This window comes from Pithys albifrons, chromosome 9, assembly GCF_047495875.1.
Source record: "Pithys albifrons albifrons isolate INPA30051 chromosome 9, PitAlb_v1, whole genome shotgun sequence".
Lineage (NCBI taxonomy): Eukaryota > Metazoa > Chordata > Aves > Passeriformes > Thamnophilidae > Pithys > Pithys albifrons.
Genome location: NC_092466.1, coordinates 35,273,797 through 35,292,636, shown reverse-complemented (window position 1 = coordinate 35,292,636; position 18,840 = coordinate 35,273,797). Strand labels below are relative to the sequence as shown.

The 18,840-nt window shown below is 51.0% G+C and overlaps 1 protein-coding gene across 1 annotated transcript; it reads left to right on the top strand.

Moving 5' to 3' along the window:
• Positions 1 to 3,735: 3,735 nt before the first annotated feature.
• On the top strand, positions 3,736 to 12,076 carry LOC139675823 (lysosomal acid lipase/cholesteryl ester hydrolase-like). The gene is made up of 10 exons (XM_071563957.1): positions 3,736 to 3,912; positions 5,808 to 5,897; positions 6,431 to 6,596; positions 6,938 to 7,136; positions 7,378 to 7,487; positions 7,942 to 8,078; positions 8,473 to 8,616; positions 9,573 to 9,644; positions 10,329 to 10,394; positions 10,863 to 12,076. The coding sequence occupies exons 1-10, from the start codon at positions 3,760 to 3,762 to the stop codon at positions 11,094 to 11,096; spliced, it is 1,371 nt and encodes a 456-aa protein (XP_071420058.1). The 5' UTR covers positions 3,736 to 3,759; the 3' UTR covers positions 11,097 to 12,076.
• Positions 12,077 to 18,840: the final 6,764 nt, after the last annotated feature.

The window sequence follows — 18,840 nt, the reverse complement described above, 5'->3', positions numbered from 1 at the left end:
TCTCCAGCCCCTGCCCCACCTCCTTAACCTCTCCCCAGGGACAGGCTTGGCCACTTCCCGGGAGGAATGACTCCACACCTGGCCCTCCGGCTCTCCTCAAGCCAGAGGAGATGTGTTGCACATCTAAGACCTGGAAGGGGATTATTCCCTCTGCTTGGCACTGGGAAGGCTAAATGCTGATGCAGCATCCAGTTTTGGGTTTCCAGGGACTAGTGGGACACCCCAACATGGGTGTGAGGCCAGAGAAGGTGTGTGGAGGCCAAGGTGTGTGAGGAGAGGCTGAGGGAGCTGGGTTTGCTCATCCAGACCCAAAGGCATATTGCCTCTGTCAAGGGCCTATTCCAGGCCAAGGGCATATTCCCTACCAATGCAGGTATCCACTAGCTGGACAGGCTCAGATGTATTTCAGCAGGTTGCCTGGCAGTTCCAGAACTCAACTTCTCCTCTCAGTCAGAGCAGCCACGAGTGAGCACAAGTCCCTCTTGGCACTTGTGAGCACCTCACAACCTTTGCTTTGCTGTTTGGGATGAAAGGCTACTGCCTGTGCCCTGAGAGCACCCAGGACACATGTGATAGGAGTTACCTCCCTGTGGTGACTTGCACAGGACACATGTGACAGGAGTTACCTCCCTGTGGTGACTTGTCCACCCAGGGTTGGGTTCCCGAATACGAGCACCTCACCAAGAGGTTCTCAGAGTTTCGACACCACCCACTCAGGCACCACATGTCTCTGTTGGCACAGTTCAAACAGTGCCTTGTGCCTTCAGCAGGTCAATAATCAGGAAAATCACAGCTGGAGTCAGGATGTGCTTCCCTCACCCAGCAGGAGCTGAGAAACACTGAGGGGACACACGGGTGGGAAGATGCAACTCCAGGGCTGGACACAGGACGCCACGGCCACACCTCCCTCCTCTACCACCCTCAGCCCGGCATCCAAGGGACAACTGCCTCTCCTTGAACCAAGGTGTTCTTCCCACCCCGCTGATGACCTGTGGTCGTTTGCAAAATAGCCTCAGAGGGAGAGTTGGGAGGAGTTTAGTCATGTGAGCAGTGAAATGATAAGGTGGGGACGGAGCTCAGTGCAGGCTGCTCGGAGCTCCGCTTCTCCCCCTGGTGACAAAGGAGGAAGGCAAACCTGAGACATGGGTGCCCTGGGCTTTTGGGGTTGGGTGGGGGTATTTTTCGGTAACAGACTTTAGGCTCTGCTGCTGACAAACCAGAAAAACCTGAGCTCACGTTTCTCGCTAAATTAAACTCAACAGCACCCATGCACAAGCAAAAAGAAATGTCTCTCCTGCTCTGCATCACAAGGAACACCAAAACTCTGTATAATTAGGTCAAAATACAGCAGATTTATGAAGGGGTTTATTTCTCCCCTTCCTGCTCCTCCACGACTGCAGAGAGAAGAAATGCAAAGCCAACCAGGGCACCGTGGTGATGCTGGCTGGCAGCAGCCTCTGGGAATCTGTGGTTCAGCCTTGGCCCCCATTGGGAGCAACCTCACAGGGCCTGAAATAACACCATGGCTTATGGATGCAACTGAAACACCCCTCCCTCTCACCCCGACAAAGCAGAACAAACACAGCTTCTGATGTCACTGTCCCTAACACGGGTGGTGAGAGGGTTGGACCTGGCCAGGCTGCCCTTTCCCACCCTCCCAGCACACAGGGCTCCATCCCCACAGAGCTCCTGCCCTGGCTGGCCATGGCCAGGCTACAGAACCACCTCATGCTCAAGCAGAGGTGGACAACCTTGGTTTGGGTTCAGGTTTTTTTATTAATATGCCAAAAGGCTACACTTGCCATGAGGGTTTGGGCAGGAGATCCTCTCCCTCACCAGCACTTTCACAGCACCCTCTGCTGCCCAAGGTTTCCCATTTCCTTCGGAGGGCACCGTCCCATGGACAACGATCACTCCAAGACCTCAGTGCCTGCACGACCAGACGGCAGCCACTTAAGTGCGGGGAAATTTAGGAAAGAGCACCTGAGATCAAAGCAGCTTGGGGCAAAGAAATGACCAGCTGGTCGTGCTGTCTTTGGTGCACCCCAGGATGAGGTTTTCTCTCTGGGCTGCCCCACACTGAGCCACTGCCAACCAGCATCCCCAGGTCTGTCTCTGCACGGCTGCTCTCCACCCACACATGGGGGATGTTCACCCTCATGACTCACACCAGTCCTGTACCAGCCCTGTGGTTGCTTTCAAGTAATCCCCTACTCTCTCCCTCCCCTTCAGTGGGTGTTTGTTGTTACTAGAGGAAAATAAAATGATTTTTAAAACACATGAAATTAGCTTGTCTCAGAGTTCTTAATTTTTTATCCCAATTTTTTCCACTTTATTCCTTCCTTCATAGTCTGTGTTGTGATTCACCCTGAATTGGGGTCATCCTGGAGGGCTCCCAGCCCCATTTTACCAGTGCTGTGGGAGATGTGGGGAGTATCCCTGGAGGCGAGGTACCAGCTTAGGCTGGTGCAGAGAAGGGTGAGGAATGGGGCTGGTGCACAAAGACCCAGCAGATGTGCTGGTCCTCTCTGGAGAGCCTCCATCCCATGTGATCTGCATGATGGAAATCTCTGAGGACACCTTGCTGAAGGCCCAGCTCCTGCTCTGCTCTCTCTCCATCAGAGTCAGGTAATAAGGGAAGTAGTTGATGTAAGGACCAGGAGCTGCCACAGCTCCACCAGGAGCCTCTCTGATGCCCTGTCCCCAAAAGGAAGACAAGTTTTGTCGGTGTTGATATATGCTGGGAGGAAGGGGGAGTGGTTTCTTGTCTGGGCCTATCTGATCCTGTTTTTCTACCTTACCTCCTCTCCCTGAAGGTTAAAAATCAGGTCCTGCTATAAGCCACTGCTCATTTGAGGGTGAGCCAACTGGGAGGGCTTCTGGCACTGCCTCCAGCTAGTCTGTAGTGAAGACCAGTCATTAGAGCTCCAAATAGAGGTGGAATTATTTAAGCTTCCCCAAGAATGCACGTTTGCATTTCAGCAAGTGTGGCTTAGCCAGACCTGGCAGGTGTGGACACCAGGAGGGCTGCAGGAGCCCACAGGGTGCACAGCCAGCACCGGGGCACGGCAGTGTGGGCACCTTGACAAGGAGTGGAGAAGTGGCCACAAAGGCAGAGCTGCCAAATATGACACCCACAGCTCGTGCCACCCCTCACTGTCCCTGCAGTGACCTCCTCAGGCACCAGGCAGCTCATGGTCAAAGGCACTGCCAGCTGGGAAGCAGTGAAGTCTGGGAAGAATGAAGTTTTCATTCCCAGCTTCTTCCCTCCCCAGGGATGCATTTATTTTTCATTCTTTAAAGAGCACCTGTTGAAGTCACTGTGGGGACTGGGAGGCTCTGCGTTTTCAGGCTCTTGCTCATTACAATCCAGGAGGCAGAGAGGAGACACAAAAAGAGCTGGATGGCTTTCCCAAACAAGCTTGCTGGGATGAGCCAGGCTGGTCCCATGCACCCCACAGCACTGACACCAGCCCCATACACCAACACCAGCAGCAGTCCCGTGCACCAACACCAGTGGCAGTGCAGGTGGGGAGTCCACAGGCTCCATGTCCTCCAGTTCACAGAGGTCATGGGCAATGCCAAGTGACTCCTTCAGGTGGAAATAACCAATTCGGTTCAGCTCTCAGCTCTTCCGTAGTGCCACAAAAACATTCCCAAACAGGCCCAGGTAGGCGGGCTGTCTTCTGCCAGAGCAGACTCCAACCCTCAGGTAAATTACGTGGTCGTAGGAGGAAGGATTAGAGGGAGTGGCAACCCATGACGCTCCCGAATATGTGGAGCAGAGGGAATAATAGCCCGGTGAGTGGTGGGCGAGAGCGACGTGCACGGGCAGCAGGGACCTTCTGCTGGGTGGACATCGGGAAGAAAGGCATCCACACCCCTTCTGCCGCAGCCCCTGGCCTGCCACAGGTAACCCCCCCTCCCCGGGTGCCTCTGCCTTTGCCCCGGCTGCCAGCGAGGGGCCATCCCCGGGGACAGCAGGAGAGAGCTGTAGGGAGCTGAAGATCCCCACGGATGGGACAGCGGGGCTTCCCCGAGAGTCCTTTTTCAAAGGAATGCCGTGTCCGCTCACGGGAGGGGCAGTGGGAGCGCTCGGGGGTCAGGACCGTGCTACCGGTGGAAGAGTTTTCACCCTGCTGCACCTCTCGGAGATCACTGGGGGCTCTCGGGCTCTGCTGAGCTGAGGGACGCGTCGCCAAAGGCAGAACTTTGGCAGGTTGGCAGCCGGGAGGAAAGGGCCATCCCAGGCAAGGCTCTTCCCTGGAATTCGCATGCTCTTCTCCTGACGTTGCGTCACAAAAATACTTTCTGTCTCTGCTCACTTTTTCTAAAGGCTCGGTCTTAAAGCAATGAGTTCTGCTGGGGCCGAGCAGAAGGGCTGTGTTGAGGGTGGGTGGCTGCTGTCCTTGCTGTGCCTCCCACCTCTGCCCGTCTGTCCCAGAGCCCCGTGTTCCCCTCAGGAGCATCCCGGGAATGATCCCTCAGCCGCCTTCTCCCGCTGCAGCACAGGGATGTTGGCCGTGCCAGGCCATGCAATGAGGGATCTTGGCCCCGAATCGCAGCCCAGGGTTGTGGTGGGGAGCTCTTCTTCCCGCAGAGTGGGGAGCAGCGGTGGGAGGTGAGGTGTCACCATTCGGGGAGGGGGTCAGGGCTCTGCTGAGCCATTCACAGCCCCCCGACCTTGCGCTGTGATCAGCAGGGTGTACAAGGGGTGTCCCGAGGTGCCCTCCCGCAGAGCAGGTGTGATCCTCCACACATCCACTCCGGGGACAGCAGAGGGAGCAGGTGACTTTCTCCCCGGCTGCAAAACCACCTCCCGCAGCGTGGGAAGCGGGTTCCTGGGACAGAGGAGAGGGAGTGATGAGGATTAGCCGAGAAGTGGCAGAAACCTGCGCACAGTTCTCCTTCCTTTCACCAGGGACGTGGTGGGGTGGATGCAAAATCCCTGGTGGTGGCATCCAGCTGTGCTCGCTGCTTCCCGCAGCCCGGCATCCAGCGGGATTTTGGCAGCTCCTTCCTAAATTGCTCCACACGATTCGGGTATTTCAGTGAGTCACACAAGAGCTCAGGCAGTAGTTCTGCTGTGAATTTGTTGCCTCCAACAAATGAACCATGGAGGGTCAGCCCTTGGCAGGGGTGGAATGAGGTGATTTTTAACGTCTCTTTCAACCCAAACCATCCTGTGAATCTGTGTTTCTAGGAAATAAAATTATAGTAAGATGTTTTGTGAGAGGAACATGTCAAAACAGATACTTCAAAGCCCTTCCTGGAAAAACAGGGGTCTCCTGAGATAGTGTTTCACTTGGGTTTGCAAAAACAAGTCAAAGGTGTCCCAGGGTCTCTTTCAGCCCAACCAAATCACACTGTTGGATTTCATCTTAAAACTGCAACTTAAAATTGGGTGGTTTACTGCTGATTAGTTCAGCTATCAGTGTAACAAAACAGTCTGCTCTTCCAACTATCCAATGCATCATTCTGATTGAATAATCTATCACCACCCCCTCAAAAACCAGGCTTGCCTGGGCACATATGGCTGTACACATACATGTGCTTGGCTCCAAAAACAAGGCCTGATGGGCAATGTGGGGTTGGTTAAAGTGTGGTGGAATTTGAACTTTGGCATTGCTCAAGATTAGCAAAATAAGCCGGTTTTAGAACCAATTAGAAGGCTTCAAGTCCAAAATTAGTTCTCCCGTTGAGTGGTCAGGTTGCTCTACTGATGGAAGCGTAGTCAAGCATTCCCCAGCTTTTGTGCCAGTGCCATCAAAGCCTCTCACACTCCTCATGTTGATGATGTTTTGCAGAGCACCATGAGGTGGCTGTTCCTGACAATTGCTTATTTACTGTGCACTGCTGAAAAGTCAGATGCAAACCCCGAAGTGTCCATGGATGTTGTAAGTCCTGACTTCTCCCCCTTCTTTTCCTGCTTGGTCATGCAAACCCCCTGGGCTGTCACAGCCTGCGTGAGACCCACAGTCTCTGTATGTCTTCTCCAAGGTTTGATACCAGGGTTTCACTGTCTCTCTCTTCTTATGCACATGCTGATTTATGGCAGATATTTGTGGGGACCTTCATTCCAAGTCAACAGGTTTGGTCAACGCAGCTTTCCCATCGCTGTCATCGCTGCCCTGCTCTTCACAAGCATTGATTGCAACACCGAAAGAGACACTTCTTTTCCAGACCTGCTCAGGTAGCACAGGAAACTCACACCTACCAGAAATTTTAGCTGAAGTCATGACATCGCCGTGGCACTGGTGGAAGGGACACTGGGAGGTCCCTGCTCCACCCTCCCGCTGGCACCAGGAGTCACCACCACCAGCTCAGGGCAGCCACTTTTGCCTTTTCCCAGCCAAGCCCTGCCAGCTTTCAGGACAGAGGCCCTCAGGTCCCTGGGGACCTGTCCCATGCTGTCCTTCCCTTCCCACAGGGTGAAATCGTGCGCTACCACGGGTACCCCTTCGAGGAGCATGAAGTGCTGACAGACGATGGTTACTACCTGACCATGCAGAGGATTCCTCATGGCAGAGACAACCCCGAGAGCATGAGCATCTCCCATGAAGCAGAGGCACAGAGTTCCAGCATGTTCTGTCCCCGTAAGTGCCACAGGAAGGTCTGCCTGGTCTCCATGCTAAGGGCACAGTCCACGTCCAGATATGGACCTTGGTTCCTTTCTTCCTGGGAGCATGATTTATCAAGCTCCATTAAATGTAGAGTCCAACCTTATTTTTCTTCTTCACTATGACAATTTTCTCTGCCTGGGATGACCAAAAAGCCTTCTTTAAAAGCACCTCTCCAAAGAGGCTGAGGACAGAGGGGACCATCTCCCTGCACTGGTGTCACTTCCCCAGGGGGTTGCTGCCAAAGCAACACCTGGATGTGAAAGGTCAGGGTTGCCAGTGGTCAGAGAAAATGATTCCTCCGCTTCTTCCTCCAGCTCCAAAGGCTGCAGTCCTCCTCCAGCATGGCCTGGTGTTGGAGGGAAGCAACTGGGTTACCAACTTGCCCAACAGCAGCCTGGGTTTCATCCTCGCCGACGCCGGCTATGACGTTTGGATCGGGAACAGCCGGGGGAACAGCTGGTCACGAAAACACAAGGAGTTTGAGTTTCACCACCAGGAATACTCAGCTTACAGGTATTTGCTGTGAACCTGAAGGGTAGGCAGGTACCCGGTACCCTCAGAGGGTCCACAGGCTGGAGGAGCAGTGCTGCTGCTGGTGGGCATAAACCAGCACCACCAGGACTCCACAGGGCTGTCTGTACCCACCAGAGCTCTCACTCACTCCCAAGGAGCCCTGGCACTACTTGCCATGTCCTGCCTATTGCTCCTGGAATCAGCAAGAGTGATTTTGTCATATGCCTGTTCTCCACTGCAGCTTTCATGAGATGGCCATGTATGACCTCCCAGCAACGATCAACTACATCCTGCAGAAAACCGGGCAGGAGCAGCTGTACTATGTGGCTTACTCTCAAGGCACCACCACAGGTACTTAGGAGGAGATCAGACTCCTGTCAGAGGTACATTAGCTGCACAACCCCATTTTGGAGTGTTCTTAAAACCTTGGGCAGGGACGGTAACATCCGGGCATGTCCAAACAACAAAGGGAAAAGGGCAGGCAATAATCCCCCTTTGCTTTACCAAAACAGTTTTAAGCAGTGACAGCCCAAACACGGCTGTAGCTGTGGCTTTTAGTCCATCCCATTGTTGCCAGAACCCCAAGAAGGGCTTGTGGGAGCCACAGCCAGGCTGAGCACTCAAGCTGGGAGCTGAAATACATCAGCAGCAAAGGCTTCGGGTGAAGTCACCAACCTGCCAGAGCCACCTCTGAGGGTCTTTCTGATGGACACACACACCTACAACTCCTCCTTGTTTTTGAAGTAGAGTCAACAACTCCTTCAGATATAAAAGGGCAGTGTCTGTTTCCTTCTTCCTCATAAAGGTTTTGTTGCCTTTTCGTCCATTCCTGAACTGGATCGCAAAATCAAGATGTTTTTTGCCTTGGCTCCTATCACTGTAAACTCCCACATGAAGTCACCCCTGGTGAGGGTGTTTGACCTTCCCGAGGTGCTGATTAAGGTATGTCCTCATCACATGTGGGATGTGATGGGGAAGTGGTCTGAGACATGCAGTGTTTGTCCACCACCTCCCTCCCCCTGCCCTCTGGGTGCCCTTTGTGCCTGTGCTCTTCACCCTGCTGGACATTTAACAGTGTAAAACATCTCCCTGTCCAGCCCTAATCAGAGAAGAACTACTTCTAGATGCTGGGTTTGGGTGTCTTCTGGGAGAAGCCTCTCGTAGGAAGATCAGGGCTCTTCTATGGCCATGGCCATTTCTGAAAAGCCAAAGTGACAAAGCACAGCAAAGCTGTGGCAAGAAGTCAGCAGCTTTCAGGGGTGGGCGGAGAGGTGGGGAGCACCTGGAGGCAGAGAGGAACATCAACCACACTGACCAACCCTTCTGGCTTCCACAGCTCATTTTAGGACACACGGTGGTCTTTGATAAGGGCGAGATCTTGAAGCAAGTGATTTCCAGAGTGTGCACCTACCCCATCTTTAAAAGTGTTTGCTCCTTGGTCCTTTACTTGCCTGGGGGGTTTACCAGCAGCTTAAACGTGGTATGTACACTCCAGTTCACCTTTTAAGGGATCCAGTTGCTCATTGCCTGAGCAAGGGTTGTCAATTTGCTGCCTTCACGTGGCCTTTCACATCTTGGATTGGTAGAAACATCTGGGCATTGTGTTGGCTTTTTGCTCTCTGGCATTCACTCCATGCTCCAGGGGCTGCCAAGGTTTCTCTTTCACTGACTGATTTGTAGTTTCACATGTGTTTTAGTAACATAATGGGCTCTTATGGAATCAACTTCCCTTCAGTCCACCTCTAGGAGACCTCTTCAGTCCACTAGCCCTTAGAACATACTTATCCCCAAATCAGAGCCTCTCTCTGTGCTCCACTGCACTGAACACAGAATACTGGAAAAGTTACAGCTGAAGGCACCAAGCTGGGGGTTTTTATCCCAACCCTGCTCCCACCAGGGCCAGCACTCCAGTAGATTACTTGAGGACACATCCTGGCAAACTGGGTAGTCCCAAAGGGAAGGGCTATTTCCTTGGGGCCAGCCAAGATTTCAAGGTCCAATTCCTACCAAAAACTGCTCATGTGAGTGAAATTGGAGACAGGCCCACACAGAGTACCAAAAGGGCCAAAAGCAATAAAAACTTGATCCTGGATGGAGTCAGAACTGGGCCACTGTTTCTCGAGAAAAATGTGGGTGAAATTTCTTGATATTACGAGAAGGAAATACATTAGAAACAACACACGGAGCTCCTGCGAGGAGTTTCACTTTGCCTTTGCAAAAGGATCCTGAGCACAAGATAAGGAGTCTTACTTTGGTTTGAAAACTAGACAGACTCATAACATGGCCCAGCATCCCCTGGGGACTGCTCAGCTCACTGAAGGTTGCTCTACAGCCCTGTGTGAGAGAGACTTGTGTGAGTACTGAACAGGATCAGCTTTACTTCTGGGAGGACTTGCCTCCATGCAGAGAATAAATACCTCCAATGGTTTCTTGCAGAGCCGCATAGACGTGTACCTGTCTCGCTACCCTGACTCAACATCCCTAAAAAACATGCTCCACTGGCGCCAGGTAACACTCCCTGCTGCAGGGGGAGGTGAGCCCGTGCTCTCCTCCCTCAGCTCCCAGACCTCTGCTCAGTGCCTGGGTGTAATCCTCCACTGCTGTCCCTGCAGAGCAGTATTTTAGGGAGAAAGAGCAGAGCTGACCTGAAACACTGGTGCAGGGGAAGTTATTTAGGCCATGGCTTCCAACAAAAGGCATCCAAGGGTCTGTGGAGCTGGTGGGAGGTGGAGATGGAACAAAGACTGGTAATAAACCAGGCCAGGAGATGCCGAGGGTCAGTAAGACAAGTGATATGACTAATTTTTGAAAATATGCACAGACTTACATCTTTCTGCTGTAGACATTGACCATGACAGACAAGGGAAACTTGCCCAAAGGTCTGATTCGTGTCTCCTTTGAGGCTTTTGGTTGCACACCAGGTTCCCTGTGTGGGGTTTTGGGGGCCTCAAACTGCAGACATCAATGTTCTGTGGAGAGGAGGGGAGAGCAAAGCCAGGTGATCTCTCAGGCTGTGCTGAGATCTCCCTGGGGACTGAGCTCTCCTCGCAAAATACAGTGTCAGACATAACAAAGGCTTCCTTGAGCCTTGGTGGCAGGAGGGAGCTGTGCAGTTCCCCAGTCACCTCTTTTATCTTTCTTACAGTCCCCTCCAATACATGGATAATAAACATGGCTCTCCTCCTTTTCCAGCTCTATCAAACAGGGGAATTCAAATATTATGATTATGGCAGTGACAACATGCTCCATTACAACCAGGTAAGAGATGATTATTCTCCTTTGTCAGTTCCAAAAGATTAAAAAAGTGGGGGGATAGTCAAAGAAATATTGCAGTGGTTGAGACTGAATTTTGAGCATTGAGCAACCTGGTCTAGTGGAAGGTGTTCCAGCCCATGGCAGGGGTTTAGAAGCAGATGATCATTGAGGTCCCTTCCAACCCAAACCATTCTGTGATTCCTTGAATTTTATGGTATTTATGGAATTTACTTTATATGAGGAAACAAGTTTGTACCTTTCTTACACAAATAGAGTCTATGATGTCACTCAGTGATGACTTTTTAACCCTCTGGTGAAAATCACAGGAGCCCAAGGCATAGTGAGGCTCCCTGGAGATCTCTCTTGTGATAATGGAGAAATTCCAAACAGCAGTCAGGAATAGTTGGAATTTTTGGCTTGCCCTTGACTTCCCAGGCTTCGCTTTCTCAAGCCACGCTGTTTGTCTTCCAGACCACACCTCCCTTCTACAAGCTGGAGAACATGAAAGCCCCTCTGGCTGCGTGGTACGGGGGCAGGGACTGGATTTCAGCCCCTGAGGATGTGAACATCACACTGCCCCGCATAACCAACGTGGCCTACAAAAAGTACATCCCTGACTTCGTCCACTTTGACTTCCTTTGGGGCAGGCAAGTGTATGAACAAGTCTACAAAGAAATGCTTGAACTCATGGAGAAGAACGCCTAGAGCTGAGGCAGTGGCGTTTCTTGGCTTCTCAAAGACTTCTGGGGCTTCTTTTGTTTGGAAAAAAAAATAAGTGAAGAAAAAAAAAGAGGGGGGAAAAGCTCAATAAACTGCTACGCTTGGTTTGGATTGATATTACTGTGGCAAGCCAGGGAAACAAGCCAATCCAGTGATGGGAATGCACCTGGATTTGGGTTAAATAGGCTGAGGGCCTTGCAGGAATTGGGCATGGCCCTTAGACCCTGAGTCTTCCAGGTGCCTCACCCACATGGGTTTCCAGCAACAACAATTTCAGTGGAATTTGGCTGCTTGTGAGCTCCTTATGCTTGAGTTCCCAGTGACAGAAGGGCCCTCCTGGATGTTGGTGTTTCCCAGGAGTGGCTGTGCTTGGATGGACCCACGTGGTGGGCAAATGATGAATCCTGCCAGTGTTGCTTTGTCCACCTTCTGGTGACTCTTCCACGCCAAGGACCCCAACAACTCAACATCCATTGCTTCACTTTACAGTCAGAAGATAGAAACTTTCTGCCTTGTGACAGCGAAGAGCTGTCATGGGGGTTTTTTCCATAAGAACTGTCCATTTTACTAACACAGGGAACATCTTTCTCAAATCCATGTTGATTTGGATAACACCAGCCTTGCCCACACACAAAACAGTTCTCTTAAATTCTACCAGGAAACAACATTTTGCACCATTTTAAGTAATTCTAAGGCACAAACCCACCTGGAAAGGCCATCGTTTTCTGCCTCTCAGGGAATCCTCATGTGGGAGAGAGAAGAAGAGTCTGGTGGAAGCCAGTAATGAGTCTAAAATCTGTTTTCAGCTTCTGGATTAAATTCTTAATAATTCACTGATCAGGAATTGTGAATTTACCTGTTTGTGTAACCGTGCACTTCTGGGAGCAAGTAGAGCAGAGGTTAAGGTCCTCTTTCCACAAAGATGTACAATACTAGTAATAATAAAATTAGATAGGTCCACTGGGCTCTGTGTGGTTGTACTGTCTTAAACCTCTAGAGAAATCCTTCTCTGTGAGGGTGGGCAGGTCCTGGCACAGGTTGGGCAGAGAAGCTGTGGCTGCCCCATCCCTGGGAGTGTCCAAGGCCAGGTTGGACAGGACTTGGAGCACCCTGGGCTGGTGGAAGGTGTCCACATGGCAGAGGGTGGGACAAGATGAGCTTTAAGGTTCCACCCAGGCAGTTAAATGCCTCCCTGACATCCGATCCCGTCAGATCTCGGAAGCTCAGCAGGGTCAGCCCCGGATTAGTACTTGGATGGGAGACCTCCTGGGAAATGCCGGGTGCTGTAGGTTCTAGTCCTGAGGACTTCACTGGCACCGTCCAAGCTCGCTCGGCCGTGGCAGATGAACCTCAGGACTGAAACGGTGGGGCCAGTTCTGTGCACGCTGAGCCTCACCTAAAATCCACTGCGCAGGCTGGAAGGGCCCACCCACGTGGGGACAGCCCTGCCCAAATCCTCGTTCGCGAAGCCGAGCCACACACACACAAGGTTCCACCCGGGTATCTGGAGATGGTGGGATGGGACTGTTGGTGCCTTGCAGGACAACTGGAATGGGCTCTGCTTGAGGTATCTGTAAAGGTGTTTCACTTTCTAGAACTGACCGCAGAAGAAGAGAGCAGGACAGGGTGAGGGAATGTAAGAATGAGGCTATCAATGAGATATGATCTACCTGGATTGACAGTGATTAGCTGCCTCACTTAGTACCCTTGTAATGACACCTTTTTGGGGGTGATTAGTTGCTCACAGCAGGGCTGTGCCCTGGAGCAGCATTCTTACAGGACTGCACGGTGCTCATGCCACGGATATCACTGTAAATGCAAGAAGACCTTCCTGTCTTTGCAAACAAACACCCAAATCTTAGCAAGATGTTCCCCCAACAGACTTCTGAAAAGCTTACAAGAAACTGGAATCATCAACTCATTAAAGTTGGAAGAGACCTCTAAGATCATCATGTCCAACCTTTAATGTAGCACCATGGTGTTTATCACTGACCCGTGTCCCCACCTGCCACTATTTAAGTTTAGGTGAGAGGTACTAACTTTTAACTTCTGAAAATTCCTAAGAATTTCAGAGTTTAGTCTCTTTCTGTTCAGGTTACACATTGCTGCCACTCCTGGTGCACTGTTTACATCATCTACATCCATTGTCAGTCTCCCAGGAAGGAGCGTTTAGGTGAAGTTTTGGATGTTCTAAGTCAGAATCAGGAAGCGCTCTGGTCCCTGTGACACTGGTCCTTGCTTCTCATTTGCTACTATGGGGTAAACAAGGGATGAAGAGGTGTATTTCCAAAACAAACAGAGCAGTAAATTGAGTTATGCTTGGAGCATAAACATTGTGAAATCATCTGGGATTGCCTTGGTCAATAAATGGATTGAGATACGTGGCAAGCTGAGTTGGTGATGACAGCACTGGAGTCCTTGCATGTCTCAGCTCTGTCAGGAAAGTCAGACATCATCAGACAGATCCATGGTCATTGCAGAGGCTTGGGTATTGGAGAATTATCGAATCACAGACTAGTGAGTTGGGAGAGACCTTAAATACCATCTTGTTCCACCCCCTGCCGTGGCAGGAACACCTTCCACCAACCCAGGTTGCTCCAAGCCCTGTCCAACCTGGCCTGGGACACTTCCAGGGATGGAGCAGCCACAGCTTCTCTGGGCAACCTGTGCCAGGGCCTGCCCACCCTCACTGCCAAGAATTCCTTCCCAATATCCCATCTAACTCTGCCCTCTGGAAGTTTGAACCCATTCCCCTTGTCCTGTCCCTCCAGGCCCTTGGAAATTGTCTCTCTCCATCTTTCCTGTTGGCCCCTTCAGGCCCTGCAAGGCCACAGTTGGGTCACACCAAAGCTCTTCTCCAGGCTGAACAATCCCAGCTCTCCCAGCCTTCCCTCCCAGCAGAGCTGCTCCAGCCTCTGCCCATCCTGGGGCCTCCTCTGGACTCTCCAGCAGCTCCATGTCCTTCCATGTGTGCCAGCCCATGGTGTCGGGGTCCAGAAGAATTAAATCTCTCACCCTTAGCCTTCACAACGCCACACAAAGCCTTCACCACCCTTTTTATTCTCTGTGCCCAGGCAAACCAACCCATCACACACCATCACATGTGGAGGATGTTGCTCACTTGGCCACTTACTTAATTTTCTCCCAGATGTGCTCATGCCAAGCCATTCTTGAGCTGTTGTGTGTGGCAAGGAACGTACTTGGAGGGAACTTGTGCTTTTGGCAGCAATCCTGAGACTGCCCTGGTGTCAGTTTTAAGCAGTGCACTGGCCTGTGGTGTTTAGAAACTGATCTGAGCCAGGGTTGATCTAGGTCAAGGTTTCACCGAGTTATGACAGATGGTGTGATGCATTTTCCTGGGTTTTTTGATCCTTTACAGCAAGCCTGACAACAATTTCCAGTAGCCACCAGCATTGCTGAGTAGATTCAGAGTTCTGTTCAGTTGACACTGGATAAAACACGTTGCTTTCTCATTTCAGGAAATAAGAGCAATTTCTCTGCTACTTCCTATGTAGTTTTCAAATTTTTTTTTGAGATTTCTAGATGAAGGCTTGAGAAAGAGACCATAGCAAGTCTTTGAAACTTGTATTTTCATGTGTTGAGACTTTCAGCAGGTGGGAATGGTATAAGGCCATGGAATGTTATGATTAGCCAAAACCAAGATCAGATATAACTGTCTCCCAAACTCTACACAAGCGTGTGTTGATCTCCATTCCTGACCCTGGACTACGTCATGTGGGGCATGTTCCTGCTCCCTGAAAAGAGGCAAAGCTGAGCCCAATCAGTTTTCCTCCAATACATTGGAAAAAACAGCCCAAGAGAACCATGACACCAAATTTGAAACATTTTAGTATTTCTTCATTGAGGAAATTTGCTGGAGTTGACCCAGGCCTGTTCATTAACAAGCCAGACTCTTTTAGAATCATAGAATGGATTGGGTTGGAAAAGACCTCCGAGATCATCAAGTCCAACCCTTGGTCCAACTCCAGTCCCTTTACCAGATCATGGCACTCAGTGCCACAGCCAATATCAGTTTCAAAACCTCCAGGGACGGGGAATCCACCCCCTCTCTGGGCAGCCCATTCCAATGCCTGAGCACTCTCTCTGCAAAGAATTTTTTTCTGCTCTCCAACTTCAATTTCCCCTGGCAGAGCTTGAGCCCATCGTGCCCCCTTGTCCTATTGCTGAGTGCCTGGGAGAAGAGACCAACCCCCACTTGGCCAGAACTTCCCTTCAGGGAGTTCCAGACAGTGCTGAGGTCACCTCTGAGCCTCCTCTTCTCCAGGCTAAACACCCCCAGCTCCCTCAGCCTCTCCCCACAGCACTTGTGCTCCAGTTTTAGCTGTAAAATACACTTTGAAACCAATTGTACAAGGAAGAGGCATCAGGGAAGAAGTGCAAGAAGTTCAGGTTGTTCTGAGCTCTTCTGGGCAAAGGAATGGGGGAAGAATTAGCTGAGAAAAAACACTGGTGACCTCATTATTTCACAATTGACATTAAGGAATATTTATGCTTTTGTTTATTCGATTTCATTGCTGGGAATGAAGTGATTGCATGAGCAGTTCTGAGAAGGTGTTGTGAAAAGAATCAGCTGGTTCCTCAGGCTTCCCTGTGTTGGTGCAGAAAAATCAAAGGTGAGCAACTCAGATCATACAGACCCTGTGACACTGAAGTCAGCAAAGAATAATCAAGGCCACAGCTGCTGTGGACCAGTAAAGGAGAAATCACTCCCTGGGAGTTCTCAGCAAATCCCCAGAAGTTTCCATGAGAACTCCTCAGATGTTCCTGTAAACAGTCAGGATGAGTTCACCAAACACTGGACTCGTGAGATATGGATTGTAACCAATTAGAATCTGGAGTTAGATGGTGGGAGGTTCAATTTAGCCAATTGAATGCAGCCTTAACCCCATATAAACTGTGCAGTGTGTAATAAATGGCATTCACTTGATCACATTGGTCTGGTGCGTGGTGTCCTTATCCCTCCATGGTATTTATTGTTTACTTCATCCCTGTGCAACTCTAGCATGGGCTAGAGGGGCTTTAAACTAGAAGGGGCACAACCAGAGGACTGTTTCCCTTATCAGGTTCTTTACCTTCATCCAGGTTCTCCAAGGTCATGCAAGGAATCTGGCAGGAATTACAAAAGAGCTGATGTTCTCTTATTGACACAAATCAGACTGATACTCTCTTTCCCAGTTCAGGATGCCAAGGGCAGGTGGCAGATCATCAGGCATTGCCCTGCTTGTGACTGGTTTATCCCTGTGCTGCTTGCACCATGGCCTGCCACGGAGGGGGTGACTCACCAGCAGAAGACTTGAACCTGCTCACAGCAGGACAGCAGTGGAGAAACAGCTGCTTTCATGGGCTGTTTCTCTTCCTGTTGTCCCCATGGCAGGCAGGGTTACAGTCCTGTGATGCCTCAGACAAGAGCATGAAAGACATCCAGCAGCAGTGTTGGCTAAGGACTATGAAGTGTGAAGGTAACAAGATGCAGAAGTGACACATCACACCAGAGGGTGTAACTTTTGACTATTAAAGGACTTTCAAGGCCAAGAAAAACTTGGGGTCTGAGCCTCAAGCAGAACCCAGGAAGCATATGGAGAATTCAGTAGCTGGTAAGGCTGCTCTCCGTGTCACACTTAGGTGACCTTGGCCAGCCCACCTGGATACACACCCCTCTGAGAGTCATAGAGTCCCAGAAGGGTTTGGGTTGGAAGGGACCTTCAAGATCATGTTATTCCAAACCCTTGCAATGGGCAGGAATACCTTCCACTAGCCCAGATTGCTCCAAGCCCCTTCCAACCTGGCCTTGGACACTTCCAGGGATGGGGCAGCCACAGCTTCTCTGGGCAACCTGTGCCAGGGCCTGCCCAATTTCACAGGAACCTCCCCTCCTTCAGGGCCAACAGACTCCTTTACAGCCATTCCCACTGTTCTATCACTAAGTGCCCTCTCCTGTATGAGGGTGTGTATGAGAATGTGTGTGAGAGTCCTGACTGGTACCTGGTTACAAAGTTAAATAAAATACCTCCCTGCTTCTAAACAGTCTGAAGTTTTCTTACATCTGTTCCCACCACAACGCTGTGAAAACATCCCCTGGTTCTACAGCTCCATTTTAAGATGTGATAGTCTATCTAACATTTGGTTGTGCAGCCTCCCATGTATTATGGGGTTCTGACACTGCAGAGGAACACAAGTGCCCACTTACAATGCTGGTAAGTGCACAATCCCAGCAGCATCATGGGGGCATTTCTCCTTAGCACACCTGTATGTCAAAACACCCATCTCTGGTCTCCTAACTCCAAACAACTCAAAGGTCTTCATTCCTTCATTTGAGTGAGCTACACAGGAGATTCTCAGTAAAAACCCAGCTGCTTTTTGTTGGCACCTTCTCTCCTTCCCACCACAGGTAGGATGGCTGTGGGTGCTGAATCACACAACAGCCTCAATGCTGACACACTGGTCCCATAGCCTCATTCCACAGCCTGAGGATGCCAGAGAAGTCCCTGTGGCCTTTCCAACCTCTATCAGCACCTACTTGTACTTAGTACCTCCACTAGACAACTGGCATCCAGTGGAGTTAGCAGGCAGCAGATCGGACAGTGGAGGAAGTAGCCAATCATACAAATAAAAGGTGAGGTCTGTCTTGGTTCTGTTGAAGAAAGCCTGATGGGAGAGTAGAAAAACATAGGCTGGTTTAAGGTTTCTCCATCCATAGGCTGTTAACTCCTCTTGGGATGTACACTGGAATTACTCTCTACGCAACCTGCAAAGTCCATCTCATGCAAACCTCATGAAGTTCAAAAAGGTGAAGTGCAAGGTCCTACACCTGGATGTGGGCAGTCCCCTCACCAACGGGTTGGGTGGGGAAGTAACTGAAGCAGCCCTAAGTTCTCCTCAGGACTTGAGGGTGGTGGTTGATGGAAAACTCAGCAGGAGCCAGCAATGTGTGCTGGCACCCAGAACCCCTCCATGCCCTGGGCTGACCCACAGCATGGGCAGCAGGGGAGGGGAGGGGGCAGTTCTGCCCCTCTGCACCCTCAGGTGAGACCCCACCTGGGTCACTGTGCACAGTTCTGGTGCCCCCAGCACAAGAAGGACCTGGAGCTGTTGGAGTGAGTCCAGAGGAAGCCACCAAGTTGCTGAGGGGATGGAGTACCTCCATATGGAGACAGGCTGGGAGAGCTGGGGCTGCTCAGCCTGGAGAGAAGGTTGGGTGGAGACCCCAAAGCACCTTCCAGAGTCTGAAGGGACTACAAGGAAGCTGGAGAGGGGCTGTGCATCCGAGTGACAGGACAAGGGGGAATGGTTTCAAACTGACAGAGGGCAGAGTTAGATGGGATATTGGGAAGGAATTCTTGGCTGGGAGTGTGGAGAGGCCCTGACAAAGGCTGCCCAGAGAAGCTGTGGATGCCCCATCCCTGGGAGTGTCCAAGGCCATGCTGGACAGGGCTTGGAGCAACCTGGGCTGGTGGAAGATGTCCCTGCCCATGGCAGAGGGTGGCACTGGATGATCTTGAAGGTTCCTTCCAACCTAAACCATTCCAGGATTCTATGATTCTATGTAGTAGGATTTTTGCACTCACAGGAGTGGGAAGACCTTTTCAGGAGCCCAAAGCAGACAAAGGTCCAGCACCAAGGTAAGGAAAGAGTGCAGACCCTGGCCACACCTGCCATCAGGAGAAAGGCGCCCACACACAGTCCCTTTGTGCCAGCAGTGGCAGCGCTG